We start from the raw sequence: 21,740 nt of genomic DNA on the forward strand, positions 1-21,740 counted from the left end.
GACTGAAGCTCTATTTTGAAAGCAAAATATTTTCCAATAATATTATATTATAATATGATTATATTAGTTTATATGGATTTCAGCAAAGCCTTTGACAAGGTCCCACATGGGAGACTTATAAAGAAGGCTAAAGGCACATGGGATATAGGGTAATTTGATAAGGTGGATTCAAAATTGGCTTAGTTGTAGGAGGCAGAGGGTGATGACAGAAGGATGCTTTAGTGACTGGAAGCCAGTGTCCAGTGGTGTATCACAGGGATCTGTGCTGGGTCCCCTATTATTTGTCATTTATATAAACGACATAGATGACTATGTGGGGGGTAGGATTAGTAAGTTTACGGATGACACAAAGATTGGCCGGGTGGTTAACAGTGAGGTTGAGTGTCTTGGGCTATAGGAAGATATAGACGGGATGGTCAAATGGGCAGATAAGTGGCAGATGGAATTTAATCCTGAAAAGTGTGAGGTGATACACTTTGGAAGGGGTAATTTGACAAGGAAGTATTCAATGAACGGCATGGTACTAGGAAGTTCTGAGGAACAAAGGGACCTTGGCGTGTGTGTCCATAGATCTTTGAAGGCAGAGGGGCATGTTAGTGGGGTGGTGAAAAAGGCATATGGGACACTTGCCTTTATCAATCGAGGCATAGATTACAAAAGTAGGGAGGTCATGTTGGATGTGTATAGCACCTTGGTGAGGCCACAGCTGGAGTACTGTGTGCTGTTCTGGTCGCCACATTATAGGAAGGATGTGATTGCACTGGAGGGGGTGCAGAGGAGATTCACTAGGATGTTGCCTGGGCTGAAACATTTAAGTTATGAAGAGAGGTTGGATAGACTTGGGTTGTTTTCGTTGGAGCAGAGAAGACTGAGGGGCGACCTGAGCGAGGTGTACAAGATTATGAGGGACATGGACAGGGTGGATAGGGAGCAACTGTTCCCCTTAGTTGAAGGGTCAGTCACAAGGTGAGGGGCAGGAGGTTTAGGGGGATGTGAGGAAAAACTTTTTTACCCAGAGGGTGGTGACGGTCTGGAATGCACTGCCTGGGAGGGTGATGGAGGTGGGTTGCCTCACATCCTTTAAAAAGTACCTGGATGAGCACTTGGCATGTCATAACATTCAAGGCTATGGGCCAAGTGCTGGTAAATGGGATTAGGTAGGTAGGTCAGGTGTTTCTCACGTGTCAGTGCAGACTCGATGGGCCGAAGGGCCTCTTCTGCACTGTGATTCTGTGATTCTATGATTCTGTGTGATTCTATATACATTAATAGCTTCATGACACTGGCATAGATGTTGAGGCTGCCATTCTGTGTGAAAGCCAGAGCAGTGCAAGCATCGAAACACAAAAGCTTATGGCTTTATTGTTGAGTTTTTAGTCTTTGAGCATTTCAGCATAGGAACTGTTGCAGGAGGAGTATGTGGTCAGTGTAAAGTTGGAGAGAAAGTCAGATTTTTCTGTGGAAATCCAACTCCTAATACTTGATTATCTCCAACAGGGAATCTATTCTAATTTTTACGTAACAAAAACCTCTGCTGAAGTTATATTCAATTAAATTACAATATTCAGTTAAGTTACTAAAAATAAAATCAAACAAAATATTAGTGACTTGATATTCCGGATCTTGTCTAGTTTCAAATCTATTAGTTATTAAATTTGTTTTCTGACACTTGGAAGGATGAACTTGCAATGCTACATAGGGTGTCCTAAAGTACATCGCAACCAATTAAATATTGTTTTATAGTTTTAGTTTATTGTTATATAGACTAATTGCTACAGCTGGTTTTCACACAGTTAGGTCTCACAACCTGTGATGATACAGTTAGTTAATGTGTTTCTGGTAGTTGAGGGATAAATTCTGGCCAGGACACCAGGGAGAACTCCCCTCTTCGAGTTCGAAAAGTGCAATGGGATCTATTGAGAGGGCAGACGGGGTTTCGGATTAGCTGCAACCAATCAGCTTTGACCTAATTGAATGGCAGAACAGGCTTGACGGGCTGAATGGCCTTCTACTGTTCTGATATAACCCGGACACAAGGGAGACATTGAGGAGCTGGAGGCAATGCAGATGAAAGCCATGAGGCAGATCCTTGTGGTGTGGATTAGATTATGAAGAAAAACCTGGCATTGAAAGAAGGCATCGAGATCTTAGGGAGATATGTAAAGTACTAAACAGTCTGGTAAAGGTAAACCTGAAATATTAAATTGTTGAGCGTAGGACAAAGGAACACAATCGGAATTAATAAAACATCAAATTAGGAGTGATATCAGGGCTTTGTTCTTCACACCAAAAGTGATCATACACAGATTTGAAAAAAAAATTCCCTGGAATCAGTTGCAAAGCAGTTGGGTGCCCCATCATTTCATAAGATCATGGCTGATCTGGTTGTGGTCCCAACTTTGCCGTCTGTCCCCCACAACCCTCAAAAATCTGTCTAGCTCAGCCTTCAATATATTCAATGACCCTAGCCTCCACTGCTCTCTGGGGAAGAGAATTCCAGAGACTAACGACCCTCTAAGAGAAACAATTTCTCCTCATCCCCATTTTAAACAGTCGACCCTCCTATTCTTAAACTGTGGCCCCTGGTTCTAGTCTATCCCACAAGTGGAAACATCCTCCTGTATCTATGCTATCGAGTCCCCTCAAGATCTTATATTTTTCAATAAGATCACCTCTCATTCTTCTAAACTCCAATGGGTATAGGCCCAGCCTGTTCAACCTTTCCTCATGAGATAAGCTCCTCATCCCAGGAATGAGTCGAGTGAACCTTCTCTGAATTGCTTCTAATGCACCAATCACTGTCTCCAGTGCAGACTTCAGTACCGACTAGGATCCATTGATGGATGTATTTGGAGAAGTGAAGGTCTTTGAGGACTGAGCAGTTCCCTGGCAATGTTTCTTTGGAGTAAAACCCACTGTACCAAATGTTTTGAAATTGATTCTGATGCAGTCGTGGGGCAGCTGTTTGTAGCTGGGTGAGCTCCAGTTGGACTGTTCACTGGAAGGCAATGACCTAGAGCAGTACACTGAGCTTCCAAATAGAAGCTTTTACCAACAATCACTAACATTGGTCACTACGCGCACACTGCACCTCACCCATAGCCCACCCATCCACAGTTTAGGGGCTGGTTGGGTTGTTTGTGCAACTAGAACCTCAGCCTGGACACTTACCTGGGAGGGGATAGACCATGATCATGAAGGTGGTTCTCCCAGGATGAGGCTAGCCCATTGCACTTCGGGTGTGCTGACGCCTGCGATGTCCCCAAATGAGGGATACTCGACTGCAAAATTGTGGGGGACTGGGTTCACGCTCTCCCCCCGATTACGAGTTAACAATAGAACCTCATCCACTGTAGCAGAGGGACTTGTCAATAATGTTTGAGACCTTCAAAACATTCTGTCAACTCAATGTAATGAATGGTAACTGTTAATTAAGTCGGTGCCGATGCTGGTGGACACATGGAGTTGAGGTAGAGATCAGGCATGATCTAATGGAACGGTCTCAAAGAGCTAAAGGCTTATGTTCCTTGTCTTTATGTCTTTTCTACGTGGTTAGGGCTCTGTAATGTACAGACTCTCAGTCCTGAGGAAGAGTCATAGGCTGGTTATTTGCAAATCAGTCTTTCCTGTCTATGGTTTGCCTTGTTGACGTTTAATTTGTGCATGTAAATATGATTTCACTGTGCTCTGTAAGCTTAATGGCATGTAAACATACATGGTCATCCACCTCAATGCATTTACTGTAATAGGGCTGTTTAGGGGGGTTTATTACTGACAGTTCCACTCCCTGGACTGTGTTACACCAACATGTTGAGATTAACAAGTAATAGATCAGCATCTCCAAAGGTGAGAATTGAAGTTAATGGGTTACTTATCAGTACGTGTTACAAGTGTGTATTCCAGAACTCTGGAATCATAGTAATGATAGGCACTTAATGTTTTGTGAGTTTGACCTAAATCAAAAGTAATGCAACATTCGAAATGGGAGACTGAAGAAATCCTGAAAGAAACCAGATTTTATTCTGGCCTCTTGTGCATCCCCGATTTTAATTACTCCACCATTGTCGTACCCTCAGCCATTAAGGCTCTCAGCTCTGGGATTCCCTCCCTAAACCCCTCCTCCTCTCCTCCATCCTCTCCTCCATCCTCTCCTCCTTGAAGACAGTCCTGAAAATTGCCGCCTTTGACCAAGTTGGTCACCCGGTCCAACAACTCCCTAACGTGGCTGAGTTTCAAGTTTTGTTTGGTGCTCCTGTGAAGTGCCCTGGGCTGTTTTCGTTATGGCTATGTGAATGCAAGTTGTTGTTGTTGTTGCCCTAATTATAATCTCTCTCTCTCTCTCTTTGCAGATGGCCAAGTTACCCCTTTGGTAGAACTGTCAGCCAAGCAAGTAGCCCTTCACATTCCCTTTGAAGTAGTTGAAAAGGTTTATCCACCAGTACCTGAGCAACTGCAGCTTCGCATCGCCTTCTGGAGTTTCCCAGAAAACGAGGAAGACATCAGGTAATAATGTAGTACACTCCCTGCACAGCCAGTTCAGTGTCTTTGGATGGCGATGAATTGTGGCACGAGTTGTGACAGTTTTCCATACTTACGCTTAAACCTACTTCATTGACCAAGCTTTTGGTCGCCTGTTTTAAAATTTCCTGACGCGACTTGTTGATAAATTTTGTTAACGATTCTTGTGAAGCAACTTGAGGCTATAGAAATGCAAGTTATTGCTGTATGTAAACAGTTACAGGATCTTTTCAGGTCTTGATTGGGCCTGTGGGGAACAGGCATGTAACTGGAGGTTGAAGAGGAGTGACAGAGCAATCATTGCAGCCCGGTAGCAGCAGTAATGTGCTGCCTACATTACAGGAGTGACCTTATGTCTTTTGTTGTAGAACAATCCGTCAGCAGCTTTGCAATGTTGATCCCTGTTTAATGGGCACACCCTATTTAAAGCTGGATCACAGAGCAGGAAACAGCCTGTTATCTGTCCTCAACTGAGGAGGCATCTGAGATGCTCCAGTTGAGCTCAGTTCCTCTAGGCTGGGAGTGGAGGAAAGAGAATCAACCCGGATTTTTTATATAGAATGAACAATACAGAAACAGGCCATTCGGCCCAACTGGTCTATGCTGGCGTTTATACTCCTCCCAAGCCTTATCCACACCCTCTTCATCACACCATATCAGCATAACTTCCTGCTCCCTTCTCCCTCGTGTATGTATCTAGCTTCTGCTTAACAACACTATTCTGTTAACTGTGAGGAAGTTAGCGTTAGGCTTCAAGAGGACATAGACAGGCTTGTGGAATGGGTGGACAACTGGCAGATGAAATTTAATGCAGAGAAGTGTGAAGTGATTCATTTTGATAGGAAGGATGAAGAAAGGCAAGATAAAGTAAAGGATTCACCTTTAAAGGGGATGTAGGAGCAGAGGGAGCTGGGGGTATATGTGCACAATCATTGAAGGTGGCAGGGCAGGCTGAGAAAGCAAAAGGAATCCTGGGCTTTATAAATTGCGACATGGAGTTCAAAAGGAAGGAGCTTATGATGAACCTTTATAAAACATTGGAGTATTGTGTCCAATTCCGGGCACCACACTTTGGGAAAGATGTGGGAGCTTTAGAGACGGTGGAGAAAAGATTTACGAGAATGCTCCCAGGGTTGTGAATCTTTGGAACTCTCTGTCCTAAAGGGTTGTGGATGCTCCATCGTTGAACACATTGAAGGCTGGGATTGACAGATTTTTGGTGTCTCAGGGAATCGAGGGATATGGGGAACGTGCAGGAAAGTGGAGTTGAAGCCCAAGATCAGCCATGATCATTTGGAATGGTGGGGCAGGCTACGTTGGGCCCTATGGTGTACTCCTGCTCCTGATATGAGGAACTTCAGTTAGGTGGATAGATTGGAGAAGGTGGGCTTGTTCTCCAAAGAGAAGGCTGAGAGGAGTTTTGATAGAGGTGTCCAAAATCATGAGGGGTAGGGATAGAATAGGTAGGGAGAAACTGTTCCCGTTGGTGGCAGGGTTGAGAACTAGAGGACACTGATTTAAGGTGGATGATTAAAAACAACTTTTTTTATGGTTAGAATCTGGAATGCACTGCCTGATAGTGTGGTGGGGGCAGATTCACCCATGGCTTTCAAAGGGGAATTGGGGATAAGCTGAAGAGAGAGAATTTGCAGGTCCACAGTGAAAGAGCAAGGGAGTTGCTATTGCAGAGAGCTAGCATGGACATGATGGGCTGACTGGACTCCTGTTCTGTAACCATTCTCTGATTCTATGCTTGTAGAATCAGCTACTCTGTGCAGTAGCAAGATCTACATTCTAACCCACACATTAGGTAAAGATATTTCTCCTGAATTTCCTGTTGGATGTATTAGTGCCTACCTTCTGTTTATGGCCCCTTGTTTTGGTCAAGTTAGAAAAGCTACATTCACGCTGTCAAGGCTCTTTTATAACCTTAAAGAACTTACATTGCAAATTTCTATCCAGTGTTTTTTTCCTTTATTCTTTCATGGGATGTGGGAGTTGCTGACAAAGCCAGCATTTGTTGCCCATCCCTAATTGCCCTTGAACTGAACATTCAGAGGCAGTTAAGTGTCAACCACATTGCTGTGGGTCTGGAGTCACATGTAGGCCAGACCAGGTGAGGATGGCAGATTTCCTTCCCTAAAGGAAGGCAGTGAGCTAGCTGGGTCTTTCCGACAATTGATAGTTTTGTGGTCACCATGACTGAGACTAGATTTATCTTCCAGATTTACAATTGAGTTTAAATTCCACCAGCTGCCAAGGTGGGATTTGAACCCAGAGCAAAGGCCTGGGCCTCTGAATTACTAGTCCAGTGACAATACCATTACGCCACCATCTCCCCCTTGTTTAACTTATGTGGCTGAATCAGTATCAGCTGAGGGTGGGACTGAGCTCATCTGAGATACCTGTTGTGATTGAATGGTCTCTTTTGACAAGGTCTTTGGGGGGTGGGGGGTGTCACTGGTGCCCATGAGAACTGTGGGCAAAAGCAGAAAAACTCATGTCACCCAGGCCAGGTGTGTGTTACCTGCTTCCTGCCAACAGTTGCCATGTAACTAGAAGCTAGTGAACAGGTACCAAATAACCCAAAAGGCTAAAGTTGTCACAGGCTGAGGTAGGATTCAAGCTGCTGCTGGTCAATATGCAGCAAGTTGGGTTGGGTTGAGTTGGGCAACACGTGTGCTGGGAGCATGATGCCAGGTGCTGCAGATTTGTGGGTGATGGGCTGATATATTGAGGCTGGTTTTATATGGATGAGGGGAAAACCTTGTTGTCGGGCTGAGCAATGACTGGGGATGGTCCCAGTGCCGTTCATCGTATCGCTGCACAGCCGACATGTATGGGTGGACCCTGACTTTGTTCGCTGTCCATTTCTCCTTTACTTTGGCCCTCAGCTGTGGGATTTTGCCAGGGGGTGGGGAAGACGCCAAGTGCGCATTGCCAGGCCTTGCAGGACATTCCTTTCCACAATTCTTCCATCCCGGCTAAATTTGCCTATTTTTCTTTTTGCTTCGAACATCTTTTTCTGTGTTTGTTTTTTGGGATGTCACAGCGATTGTACGCCAGAGATTGGTTCCAATAGAATGGTTGTCTCTTGTTACTAATCGGAAACAACACGACGAAGCTGGTTCTAAGATCTGATTAGTCCCTTGGAATGTGGGAATGCATCTGATTTGTTGAACATCACGATTGAAGAGAGAATGTGCACTGGGTTCTGAAATGTATAATTTATAATTAATTTAATATATTTGAAGATGATGGCCTGAATTTTACCCTTGGCCTGGTATGAGCGATTGGCGAGCCCAGGACTGGTCAAGACAAAGGCCCCTGCGAGCGATTGGCCCGTGACTGCGCTGGTTGGCCAGTTAAGGTTGGGCAGGGCCGGACGGGGGCCTGACAGGCGCTGGGTCTAATGGCGACACGGCGGGTTGTTTAAAAGCGGCGCAGGCAGCTCCTTGAAGGCTGCCAGAGAAGGATATTTCTTGAGCGTTCTGCAGAGTGAAGCTATGACCTCAGACACGGAAGGAGACGCCGGGGGGAGGGTCTCTCCCCCCCCCCCCCCGCCCCCCCAACACCACCCCCCACACACACACTTGGCTTCCGGATGAGTGCCTCGCGGTGCTGTTGGAGGAGGTCGCCCCCAGAGATGGGAGGAGGAGGCCACAGCACCTGACAAAAAGAGCTTGGGAGGAGGTGGTAGCCCAGGTCAGCAGCCAGGATGTTGTGCGGCGCACATGGGTGCAGTGCCACAAAAGGTTCAACGACCTGCTGCGCTCAGGAAGGATGAGTACCTTGTTGGCATGGATCAGTGTGTTGAAGTGTTAAGGCCTGGTCGTGCCCCTGTGGAGCTCAGGGGTCTTAGAGTCTGAGTGCCAACTGTCAACGACACTGGAGCTGGCCGAGGGGGTGAGCCCTGGCTGCTTGGACTGAGTGTCTTGTGGCTCGAGGGCCACGACTCAGATGTGCCCTGTGAGGTGCTCCTCGGGTGGGGTTGGCCAGGCTGCAATGGTGCTGCAGGTAGAGAGTGGACACATCAATTCTCCTCTGTCCTTTCAGGAGAAGACGGCCCATAACAACATTGGAAGGTCACGGACAGGCAGAGGCCCTGTTAACCTCCTAATCCTAACCAGATTTGAGCAAGACACCCTTGAGCTGAAGAGGCGCCAAGCACCTCGGTCAACCGGCTGCAGAGAGAGGCTGGGATGTCAGACGAAGGTCAGAGTGCAGTGCACAGAGGTGAGAGGTTCGGATGGTGCAAACATTCTTGTGTAGTCTCTTCATTGATGGGAGCCTCAAAACTGGATTCCCCATTGATCATTGAAAGAAGATGGCACCATGATGCAGATCTCCATTGTCTCACCAGGGTGCCTGGCACAGTGACAGTGTGATAACTTAAATTAATGACATGTCCTTGTTCACCCTTAGATTCGCCAGCGCACACCCAATCGCAGGACCCTGAAGAGCCACCCCTGGCGCCAGAGGCCCTCCAGGCTTCAGTTACCCCTGCATCACACCTGCTCTCTGAACCAGGCACCAGCGCAGATACCAGTACCTCAGTGGGCATTAGATCTTTGGCTAGAATGTTGGTGCACAGCGGTGAGGGCACTTCACACTTGCTTGAGGCACAGGTGGAAGTAGTGTGTGCGCAGGGCACCGGCAGTCGGAGGACTGCTGGAGACTGGAATGAGGCTGAGTCAAAGGCTGATGATGGGCCTCTGGAGTCGTCCATTAAGTGGCAGGTGCTGGATGTCCAGCGGGATGTGCAGGAGGATCTGGCGGAGATCCATGATGGTCTGGGTGCCATGGTCTCTGTTATGGAGGAGTCCATGCGGAGCATGAGCACTGCGTTGACCCTCATGGCTGAGCGCACTGCCCCCTCCATTGAGAGAGTGGTGACTCTCATGGAGAGGCAGCTCCAGGAACAGGATCAGGGGTTCCTGGGGTTGCGCTCGGACCTGCAGCCCTTACACAGGCAATGACCTCAGGTGGTCAGTGTCAGTGTGGGAGATGGATGATGCACCCAGTATCCCAGTTAGGTGCCTGTCCATCAATGACGAACAAGGAGGTCTAGAGCGACCTCACGTTGGCGCACGGGCTGCTTGTTGTCTCTGCCGGCTCCTCTCAGGGCGCTCTGGATGATGGCAGCAGCTCCTCTGCCCCTCTGCCAGTGACCGTGGCATCTGATGAGGCTGCGATGACTGGGGAGATGCCAGGCGTGGCACTGGCCACTCTCTCCCAGCCGGGGCCAGCACAGGCTCCACTGGCCAGAGGACGACCGCCAAGGACATGAAGGCCAAGAGGACAGCAGAGTCAGCAGCTGTCTCCAGTGTCGGTGCCAGCGCGCTGGGGGTGGGGGACGTGGGACTGAACACTGGCAAATGTAAGTTTAAGGCACCATTGAGCACAAGAGGCACTGGGTCACGGGTGATCTCCTGTTCTGTAAGGTTTTGTTTATGTTTACTGGTGTGAAAATGAATACTTGTTATTTTTTTTGGATTGTGGAAAGTATGTCAATTTTGTTTTTGTCGTAATGGCCTAAGTAAGTTTCTCCTTTTTGATTTAATGTGGTGCAGGGTAGGCCAGTGTGTAATGCTGGGCGTGGGTGGCTCGAAACTTTAATATACAGGCACTGAGTGGACTTTGGGGGTGATGAAATGAAAGGGTCATTTCAGACACCCGGGATGGAGGGGGCAGCCCTGGCATGTGGTTGAAGCTGATCTTTGGTAGCCTAGCTGAAGGAGCGTTGGATTAAGGTGTCCCTGTCTCCCTGGGGGTTACTGAGGTCTGGCTTCAGCATTCTCCTCACCGTGCTTATCTTTGGACTCACCACTGGATTCATCATCTGTGGCCTGTGGAGCTGCATCAAGATCCTCTTCCTCCAGTGGGTCCTCCCTTGCCAGTGCCAGATTGTGGAGAGCACAGCAATGCAGCCATGATCAGTGACACCTGCTCTGGGTGGGTATTGGAGAGCTCCCCCTGAACGATCCAGGCATCAGAAGAGCATCTTCAGAAGACCTATGGTCCTCTCTATCACTGCCCTTGTGGAGGCTCCTACTGTAACGCTGCTCTGCCTCTATTCTTGGGTGGTGGAGAGGCATCATAAGTCACCTTTTCAAGGTATAACCCTAGTCACCCAGCAGTCATCCATCCAATCAGCCTGAAGCACTGAATAACCTCGGCACCTGGGAGTGTCTCAGGATGTAAGTGTCATTGGAGCTGCCAGGGTACCTTGCACAGACTTGCAGAATCTGCGTCTTGTGGTCTCGCACACTATCTGGACATTCATGGAGTTGAATCCCTTCCTGTTGACGAAGGCACTAGGCTCACCCACTGGCGCCTTGATGGCCACATGTGTACAGTCTATAGCACCCTGGACATGGGGGAACCCAGCAATCGCTGCAAAGCCTCTGGCTCGCTCAGCCTGGCTGGCCTCGTCTGCACGGTAATGAATGAAAGTCAATACCCACCTGAACAGAGCTTCTGTCACCAGCTTCACACAACTGTGGACAGCTGATTGGGAGACTCCACACAGATCCTCACTGACCCCTGGAAAGAGCCGGAGACATAGGAGTTGAGGACCACTGTGACCTTCAGAGCCACTGGCATATGCTGTCCACCCACACAGTTGGAGCTGATCTCAGGCACAATCATCTGGCAAATTGGAGGTCACTGTCTCGCTTGAGAGGTGGAGCCTCCTTCGGCATTGCACCTTGGACATATTGAGGTAGCTGCATCGCCCCCTGTAAACCCTGGCAGCAGGATAGTGGCGTCTTCTGTGGCCCCTTCCACCTTGGACTTCCTGCTGGCCCAGTGCCCCCTTGTGCCTGTGCCTCTCCTCCCACAGGACTCTCCCCTGGAAGCTGCATTGGGACACCCGGCCTCCTCTCCCTTCTGCCCCTCTCTTCCTCCTGAGAGGAGGTGCCTCCAGCAGACAGCACAATCCCCATTCCCAGGGTAAGGGAAGGCTGTCTGATACCTGGAAGGGTCCACACGGTCTGAATCCTCTGGGGGCTTGGAGACACCAAGGAGTCCTGAAGTGAAGCCTGGAAATGCTCAGACTAAAGCTCAGGACAGAGATGAAGATGTCAAGCAACCAGCAGCAAACTGTCTCTTAGACTCCTCACTACTCAGTGGCGATGCTGATGACCATCTTTAACCCGCCTTTGGATGAGGGTTTGCGAAATGTGGGCTGCCCATTTTGCCCGTGTGATGAAGGCGAAATCGCATGAGCAGCGTCAAACCTGGATCAGTCGGCTTTTTAATGGCCTCAGGTGGCCTTTTCATTGATGGCGGGCGCGGCTCTGATACTTGAGTGCGCTGGCCGACCTGAAGATTGCGGGATGACGTCAGGACGGCGTGCCCGACATCTTCTCATGCTATTTTACGCCCAATCAGGTCGAGTGCCCACAAGGCGTAAAATTCTGCCCCATGATTCTGAGATTAGTACTGTAGTCGGGCTATGGGGAATTGGCACTGTTATGGTGCTGTGTTCACGCAGATAGTCCACTCTCAGCTCAAAGCCACTTAATTCAAACCATTAGAGAGCGAAATGTGAGCTGACAGTGCTGGTCTCAATCTATCTGCCAATTCTGGTTGGCGCTTTGCCTTAGAATTTCTATTCAGTCGCTTATCTTCAGTTTAACAGGAACCTTTAGCACTCCCGATGGGGCCTGGCACAAAGTGTGTATTTAAAAACTGAAAGCCAAATGTAAAATTTACTGATAATTTAGACGAGATTTGGAGCGTGCTTTCAAACTATTGATGGAAGTGATTTTTTTTTTAAAAAGTCACAGCCATTCTCCTGACGGACCCAAGGCTTGTGGGGCACGCATGGTCTCGGGTGGCCAAGATTCGATTGTGTTTGTTTCTTACTCTGCTGCTTTCCCCTTTTTGAGTTTCGTTGGCCTGCAGCTTGGAGAAGGTTTATGCTCAACACTGCTGTACTTTGGCGGGTACATCCTGAAGCAGAAAGGCCAATAACTCCTCGTGTGCAGTTGACGTAAGCAGGCGGGTGGAAACTTGCTTAGCCTCTCTATTTAGCTCGTGGAACTCTGTACTATAGATTGAAGAGTCACAGAAGGGCTTGGAGTTTTGATGGCAGTTCCTGTTTCCAAATCATAAGAGTCATTATGGCACAGAAGGAGGCCATTCGGCCCATTGACTACTATGTATACGTTGGAGAATAATATGCGGTGATTAAATTTACTGACTGGTAATCCAGTGAAACTCAGGTGGAGTTCAGCTCCCACCATGGTTGTTTCGGAACTTGGTTTCAGATATTAAAAACCTGGTCAACCTATCGGATTGTTGCAAGAATTCAACTGGTTCACAAATACAAAAGCAAAAAACTGCAGATGTTGGAAATCTGACACACTCAGTTACTCAGAAAATTGCTTAAGGGTTTTTTTTTGTGTTTGTTCACGGGATGTGGAGGATGTCACTGGCAAGGCCAGCATTTGTTGCCCATCCCTAATTGCCCTTGAACTGAGTGGCTTGCTAGACCATTTCAGAGGGCAGTTAAGAGTCAACCACATTGCTGTGGGTCTGGAGTCACATGTAGGCCAGACCGGGTAAGGACGGCAGATTTCCTTCCCTAAAGGACATTAGTGAACCAGGTGGGTTTTTACAACAATCGATGACAGTTCCATTATGAAACTGGCATTCGATTCCAGATCTTGTTTTTCAATTGAATTTAAATTTTTAATTAATTGATTTTTAAATTTTATTAATTTTATATTGATTGAATTTAAATTCCCCCAGCCGCTGTGATGGGATCTGAACCTATTTCCCAAAAGCATTCGCCTGGGCCTCTGGATTACTAGCCCAGTGACATTACCAATACTCCATTGTCTCCTGTAGCAGCATCTGTGGAGAGAAACAGATTTAACATTTCAAGTCTGTGAGTTTTCACCAGTTCTGAGTATCTCCACCTTTTAAATGTTTTTTTTGGGTTGATGAATGTCCTTCAGCTGCTCTGGCCTACATGCAACTCCAATCCACATCAATTGGAGTGAATTCTTAACTGTCTCCTGAAGTGACCCAGCCAGTTGTATTGAAGCCCGACACAGGGTTAACTAGCGATGGCTGCCTGGAATGGTTACAGCGCAGGAGGCTGTTTGGCCCGTCTTGTCCATGCTGGCTCTCTTGCAACAGCAAATCAGCTAAGCCAGTATCGGAGCTCTACTAGGCTCTGAATGACATACTTATGTCCCTTTATGAGAATAGTTTTTTTCCCTCATTACATAGGTTGGTTGTGTAAAGACACCCAGCAGATAATTGTGCTCTTGTTGTATTTGAGTGATGAGGTCTTCTGGATGGTAATCTCACCTTTGCCATACTTAAAGAAACTCCTCTGAGAATAATCGTGATGTGGGTTTAACATTTCTTCTGTTCGGGTGGGACTTATTGAAGCACATTAATCTGCTCAGAAATCTCGGCTAGTGTTTGGTTATGTTGGCAGTGACTATTGTGTTTTCTTCTCTGTGGCATAGCCAAGCGTGCCGTTGGAGGGGGGAAATGTTGGTGTGAACCTCTGTGATAACTGTGATCACCCGAGGAGGCAGCTTCAAACCTAGTTAGCGAGTTGAACAGAGCAAGGAAGACGAAATTTGATGTCGACAGTTTGTGTAGAGTAACTGTGTGTGTAGGAAGGAGAAATAGGCAACACGTGCGTTCTATGGATATGGTACTGAAATAACCGGGGATTACGTTGCAAGAGATCCAGGAGTTTTGGTAAACTTTGCTCATCGTGTTCAACCAATAAGCAACAATAACACAAAGGCAATAAAAGATTGGACTACATAACACAAGCAAATGGGGTGAATAATATGGAGGCATTTAAGGGGTGGCTAGATAAACATTGATCCGCTCTCAAGCCAACCTGCCCAGCATTGAAACACCAATAACTCCAAAGCAGTTCCGCTAGGCAGGACGTCGTTTGTATTTTCTACTCAGACCTCAGTCACGGCAGGAGTCTCCCAGGTGGACAGCCGAAACGCTTTAGGGATGTCCTCAAAGCATCCCTGAAGAGGTCCAACATCCCCGTCGATTGTTGAGAGACCCTGGCTTGTGACTGACCAAAATGGAGAAGGCTCATTCGGGAAGGCAGTGAACACATTGAGAGACTTCATCAGGAACACGCAGGGGTGAAGTTGAGGTGTCAGAGGGAGCGCGCACACCTCGAAACAACAACCACTAGCCAGCCTTTCCATCAGCTACTGCTCCACATGTGGCAGAGTCTGCAGATCACACATTGGACTATCAGCCTTTTCAGAACCCGTCGAACGTTAGTGGAAATAAGTCCTCCTGGATGCCGGCGAGTGATTAAGAAGATTGAGATAAACGTATGGACAGTGAAGGGAATAGACAGCAGTGCCGTGTGATGACTGCTTTAATCGCAGAAAGTAGTTTATCTTCGAGGACTAAGAACATTCTGGAAGAATTTGTGTTTTAAAAGACACTGTCTCTAAAAGGGTTAATGCAAGAATTTGCATTTCTTGGAAGAGATATCCATTTATAAGAAAAGGTAATTGAGCAGTTTTAAAGAAGCTGGAAACCTCTTGACCCCAGTGGACTGTTTACAAAAGGGTCACATGGTGGCTTTTGGCTTTGAAAAAGAAACCATGCCTGGAAAACCGTGTCTAAAAGTTGGTTTTGTTTTGAGGAGAAAGATCAACTGCTTGTGAAAATGAGACAGCGGCCTTTTTGCTGTCCAGAGCCAGTACACAGCTGGAAGTGAATATAAGCTGCACCGAAGTTGCTGTACTTGCTGGAATTGAGTACCTGCAAGTGTTCCTCAAGCCTGCCCTGAAATGCAGTGCAAGAGTCATCGACTGTTTCGCAGACCAACACTGAGACACCAACTGTGCATCGTGGACGCCATTTCAAGGACTCCTTTACCCTTGAACCATTGACTTTTAACCTTTGGCAGAATTCCTCTCCCTTTATTTATTTATTTATTGATTGGGTGTGCGTGTGTGAGAGAGACTTTGGGTATTTCGAAAGAGTAATTAGTATATATTCATATTTCTTACTGTATGTTAACCAGCTTTGTCTTTCTGTTTGACAAGACTGGTTTTATAATCTAATAAGGTTATTGTTTATTGAAAGAAGCCTAGTTGAAGCCTCTTTTATTCTGGGCAACAGTAGCGAAGGTAAATGACTGATCGTTTTGGCGAGTGAATTAAACTTTGAAACTAATGGTGTGACCTGTGGAGCAGTGGGGTTGGATCAGCTGTGCATCCCTCCCATCCCGGTTACAATAGTGGATGGGTGAAGTAGACAGGAGGGGGTTCAGCTGAAGCATAAAAGATTGCGTGGACTAGTTGGGCCAAACACTCTGTTTCTGCGCTGTTTACTCTTTGTAATTTTATGTAATACAAAAGGAAGAAATCGTGATCAAGCTGTTTTAAATTGGGGGCATGACCATGAATTTTTAGCGTGAGGTGATTCAGGTCTGATGTCAGAAAGCATTTCTTCACACAAAAGGCAGTGGAAATCTGGAACCTTGCAAAGAGGTCCATTGAAAATTTAATTTGATTTTTTGCTGGGCAAAGATATTAAGGGATTATGGAATGAAGGTGGGTGAATGGAGCTTCTCATCCTTATGTAACTGAATGCCAGATAAAATTGGGATGCTTTTTTAAAAGTTTATTCTTTTGTGTGATGTGGCAAGGCCAGCATTTGTTACTCATCCCTAATTGCCCTTGAACTGAGTGGTTTGCGAGGCCGTTTCAGGGGGCAGTTAAGAGTCAGCCACATTGCTGTGGGTCTGGAGTCACATGTAGGTAAGGATGGCAGATTTCCTTCCCTAAAGGACATTAGTAAACTGGGTGGGTTTTTAACCATTACTGAGACTAGCTTTATATTCCAGAATTTTCTTTTAATGAATTGCCATGGTGGGATTTGAACCCATGTCTCCATTGCCTTAGCCCAGGCCCCTGGATTATTAGTCCAGTCCATTACCACTCCGCCACTGTTTAATCAGTCAAGAAGCATTTGGATAGGTTAAACCGGTATTTCGATTATGAGATGATGCCCATCGGTTGAAGTGTCTTTGACCCTATTCATCACTGTCCCCAGTGCAGACTTCAGTCCAGACTAGGATACATTAATGGACGGACTTGGAGAGGTGAAACTCTTTGAGGACTGAAAAGTTCCCTGGGCAGTGTTCCTTTGGTGGAGTAAAACCCACTGGTGCCAAATGTTCTGAAGTCAATTCTGATGCAGTCATGGGTACAGCTGTTTCAGGCTGGGTGAGGTCCAGTTGGACTGTTCACTGGAAAACATTGATCTAGAGCACTGGAGCTGAGCTTCACAGAGAAGTTGTTACCGACAATCACTGTAGCTTTGGGCACGCGGGTGCACACAGTGGGAGTGTTTCCCAATGGGTGAAATGCTGTGCCTTCAAATCCTCAGCCATTGTAGTCAGGCTGGAATGAGGGTGAGAAGTCACAGTTGTTCAGCCAGTTTGATATTTGTGATGGAGATTTTATGATTTTCCAACCACCACTGTTTATAGTTGAAGGAGAAGATTTAAATGGTGCTTGAGGTCTTCAAAAGGTTCTGTCAAATCAAACCTAATGAGTGATGACCTTTTTATTTCTCTGGATCACAACTTATTAAAAATTATTTCACTCTCTGTCTGACTGCAGAAAACGTGGTCCAAAAATGTCGAGTTGTGTTTGGCTCGGTTGTTAACACTGACCTGCAGGGCTAGAAGACAGAGCGTTTAAGCTCCGTTAAAGCAAAATACTGCAGATGCTGGAAATCTGAAACAGAAAACGCTGTTACAGCTCGGCTGGTCTGTGGAGAGAGAAACAGAGAGTTAACGTTTCGAGTCCACATGACTCCTCTTGCACTTGTTTCAACTTTTGTGTGGATTTTTGAGCAGGAGGTCTGGCCTGTTGGCCAACATTCTTCACTCAATTAGCAACACTTCAAAACAGAGAAACCGGTCGCTTATCCCGTGCCTCTTTGTGAGATGTTTCTGGCACAGGATAAAAATCACCTGTCTTCATTATGCTTCTTAAAAAAAAGGAACGATGATTCTCTTGTGGGATTTTGATGTGAATGCCACAGTCTCTGAGTCTGATATGCATGGTAGCCATGAGTGTCTGTGTTAGGGTGTCAGATTGCATTTACACCAACCTCGTTTTGTTTGTGATGGTCAAAGGTTTCTTTTTAAAAAAAACCAAAGTGAGCGTCCGCACCACCACCTGTGTCAATGAGTTGGGGCTGGGGCAGGACTTGTTGCAATCTGCTTTCAGTGAACAACTCCATTACTCAGCAAACAGAGTCTATTTAAACAGTATCTCAACAACGATAGCAAGCAAAACTATTGGCCAAAACTACAGCAACATCTCCTGATAAAAGCAGGCTTATTGCTCCAGCAAAATATAGCAGGTGGAGGAAGATAGTTGCTAAATATAAACTGTGTGTAAACTCTATCCCAGTCACTTCCAGCAGTCTGGTCTCCAGGTGTGATAGATGCGATAACTACTCGATCATCTCCATTCTGCCCTGGACTTTTGGTACTATATGCAGCCTTGCTTTTAAAAACCTTTGATTTCTACTATTTCCTCATTGGTTCATATTGGACTTCTTATGCAAACATAAATACAATGGGTAAAACCTTCTGTAACTGATTTGGACTGGGATATTTAACAGAAGACAGCACGTCGATTAATGTGGATGTATTATTCCAGCTATGGAAATGACACTGAGCCAGGACAGTCAGACGTAGGAGTTAGTTTGGAGCGAGTGTTGCTTTGCTTACAGCCCACAGAAGTGTGCTTTTCAGTAGAGTCCTAGACTAGCTGGCACGGGGGAAGGGCCTGTCATGTTAGTTCCATCTCTCTGCAAGAGCAACTTAGTGAGTCCCACTCTTTCTTCCCCCACCCTCCCCATCCTGCTCTTTCCCCTGTGTGCCTGCAATTTGTTTTTTCATTTTGGTGCTTATCCAATTCTCTTCTGAAAGCCTCGATTGAAGCTGTATCCACCACACTCTCAGGCAGTGCATTCCAGATCCTGACCACTTGCTGAGTGAAAGAAGATTTTCCTCATTTTGCGATTGGTTCTTTTGTGATTCACCTCAAAATTGGTGTACTCTGGTTCTCGAACCTACCACCGATGGGAACAGTTTCTCCCGATGTACTCTGCCCAGACCCCTCGTGATTTTAAAAGCCTCCCTCAAATCTCCCCTCAACCTTCTCTTCCCTAAGGAGAACAACCGCTGCTACTCCAATGTAACATAATTAAAATCTCTCATCCCTGGAACCATTCTCATAAACCTATTTTCCTGAATTCTCTCTTAATGCCTTCACATCCTTCCCAAAGTGCAGTGCTCAGAATTGGACTCAGTACCTGGGGAGGCAGTGGGGCAGTGGTATCGTTACTGGACTAGTAATCCAGAGACCCCTGGTAATGCTCTGGGGACCCGGGTTTGAATTGTGCCATGACAGATGGTGGAATTTGAATCCAATAAAAATCTGGAATTTTAAATCTAATGATGACCATCATTGTCAATTGTTGTAAAAACCCATCTGGTTCATTAATGTCCTTTAGGGAAGGAAATCTGTCGTCCTTATCTGGTCTGGCCTACATGCGACCTACCTGGTCCAGACCACAGCAATGTGGTTGACTCTTAAACAGGGCAATTAGGGATGGGCAATAAATGCTGGCCTGGCCAGCGACACCCACATCCCATGAATGAATAAAAAAAGTTGAGGCTGAACCATTGTTTTATGCAGGTTCATCATAACTTCCTTGTTCCCAGGATCCCATGTGCCTTTTTTAACCACTTTCTCAACTTGCCCTTTTGATGATTTGTGCATGTCCACCCCGAGGCCTCTTTGTTCCTGTACCTTGATTAGAATTTGTACCCTTTCGATGACATTAACTGATAAAACATTAACTGATAAAACAATGCCAGCAGCGATTTCAGGATGTGAAAAGCTTGTGTTAAAATCACACCCCTCTTGTGTGGATACAGGGCAGTATCATCAGTTAGATTTCGGCAGGTCAGGTTAACAAGACCAATTCCAAAAAAAAAACAAGCCAAGCTCTAAGATTTATTTCTAGAAGGATAGAATTGATAGGTAGACAAGTTATGCTAAACTTGTATGGAACCTTGGTTAGACCACACTTGGAGTACTGTGAACAGTGCTGATCGTCATGTTATATGAAGGCACTAGAGACGCTGCGCTAAAGATATCCAAGCATGATGCTAGAACTGAGGTTATGTTGCACAGGTGGGTATCCCTCTTGTTGAAAAGAGACATATTAGAGTTATTTAAAATTATGAAAGGTTTTGGTAAGAGTGGATACAAAGAGCACAAGGAGAGGCCATCAACCGTCACCAAGAAATTCAGTAGGGAATTCCGAAGAAACTTCTTTGACCCAGGGAGTGGTGAGAATGTGGAACTCGCTACCACAGGGAGTGGTTGAGGCAAATAGCCTCGATAGCCTATTACAGGGGAGGCATGATAAGCTGGTGAGGGAGAAGGGAACAGTGAGCAATATTGATAAGGGTCTGATGAGGAAAGATGGAAGGAGGTTTAGATGCAGCATAGAGGCCAGTGTGAAGTGGTTGTGTTGAGTGGCCGGTTTCTGTGCTGTACGTTCTACACAAAAGTTTATCATTTTCTAAACGCTTACTTTTAAAAAAAGTGTCATTGCAATTATGGGCAGAATGTTACACCTCGCGGATAGGTGAGCACCTGACCTGATTGGGTGTAAAATGCGCGCGAAGACATCAGGCGAGTGTCCCGATGTCATCCCACGCTCGCGCGATATTTTACTTGGAGGCCACGCCGACAATTAAGAGGGAAATTAAGCCCATTAATGGTGCAGTTGTCTCCGAGCGTTCGTGGCCCATCCAACCATCCAGTTGGCGGACAGGCGAATCGGTCAGGCAGACTTTCATCAAACCTCATCCAAGGGCGGGATGAGGTTTCCGTTAAATAAAATAAAAATCTATGGACAGCATTTTTATCATCCATATTTTCAGGTGCCTGATTGTGATGCTTGGACATTTTTTTTCCTCTGATTTTTCGAAACTTTATTTCACGGTTGTTGGGTTCTGCGGCTCCCAGAGGCAGCTCCCTGCCTTGCGGGAGCTTCCTCTCAGCGCTGGCCCGCGCCTGTGCTGACATCATCGCCCGCCCTCCTCCCGCCTCCACCCCGGCAGCGCCGAGCTTTTCGATGAGTGCATCACGCTGGCTGTCCGTTAATTGGCCAGCCAGTGTGAAACCGCGGTCGGGGGCTGATCCAGGCCCACAGTCCGTTTCCTGGCCGATTGCGTCTGCCCGTCCAGCTGAAAATTCAGGCCATAAATTCTGTTCTTCTAAACTGCAGTTCTGTAGTGAGAGCCCATTACATACCAGGATGAAGAACTGGTTATGGATCACTGACTGATGGTGGCACTGGGAGCATTTTGGGGTTAGTATAACTGGACAGCACTGACGTATATTGGATTGAGTGCAATTTTACTGTAGCATTTTGATGCTGAATATCTGAATCAGCATGGTTGGTAACACTATGGTGACTGCACGAAAGCTTGAACTAACTCACTGAAACTATTGCCGCATTTATTTTGGACCTGTTTTAGTTTGGATTGCAAGAGGCTGCTACCCAGGAGCTAACTCGCCTGCATTTGTAGAGAGAATCCAACTCCTTTTCCTTGGCTGTGTGTTCGTGGGCCACGAGGAAAGGCTTGGCTCGTTTAGGATGAGGGAGCTGAAATTCATGTAAATGTAGAGAACCCCTCCAAAAGATAAACAAACATGACCAGACTCTGTTTCTCTCCCTTTCTCGCAGAAGGAGCGCATGCAGATGTTACAGATGTTGGAATCTCTCCAGCAGCTATCAAAATAATTACACATCATGCACGAAACTAAGCACCGGTCTTCCAAAGTCCAAATTGAAAAGATTTCATATAAAAACACCTTTACGTGCTTGATACGCAAATCTACAGGCAATAGAAAATCTTTCTTTTGTTTCTTCAAACGCTTTTATGTACGTAAGACAAGTTCAGAGCAGATGTTGTCTTGTCTGTACCATCTTCTCTGACTTGCAACTCTCCATATCGTGCACTGAATTAGGCTCATCATGTTCAATCTTGCGACCACCCATAGAAACATAGAAAATAGGAGCAGGAGTAGGTCATTCGGCCCTTCGAGCCTGCTCCGCCATTCAGTATATGATCATGGCTGCTCCTCTAT

At 46.4% G+C, this 21,740-nt stretch overlaps 1 protein-coding gene and 1 non-coding gene across 3 annotated transcripts in view; both read left to right on the plus strand.

The window, feature by feature from the left end:
- Positions 1-21,740, plus strand: part of zswim8 (zinc finger, SWIM-type containing 8) — a 188,356-nt gene that overhangs the window by 28,984 nt on the left and 137,632 nt on the right. For both annotated transcript variants that reach the window (XM_078531005.1, XM_078531003.1), the window contains one exon: positions 4,350-4,503. In XM_078531005.1, the coding sequence (XP_078387131.1) occupies positions 4,350-4,503 (154 nt within the window). The remainder of the gene's footprint in view (positions 1-4,349; positions 4,504-21,740) is intronic.
- On the plus strand, positions 3,164-3,320 carry LOC144668721 (U1 spliceosomal RNA). The gene has a single exon (XR_013573545.1). It is a non-coding gene; the product is annotated as a U1 spliceosomal RNA (small nuclear RNA).

The sequence above is a fragment of the Cetorhinus maximus genome, chromosome 27, assembly GCF_964194155.1.
Source record: "Cetorhinus maximus chromosome 27, sCetMax3.hap1.1, whole genome shotgun sequence".
In the NCBI taxonomy this organism is placed as follows: Eukaryota; Metazoa; Chordata; class Chondrichthyes; order Lamniformes; family Cetorhinidae; genus Cetorhinus; species Cetorhinus maximus.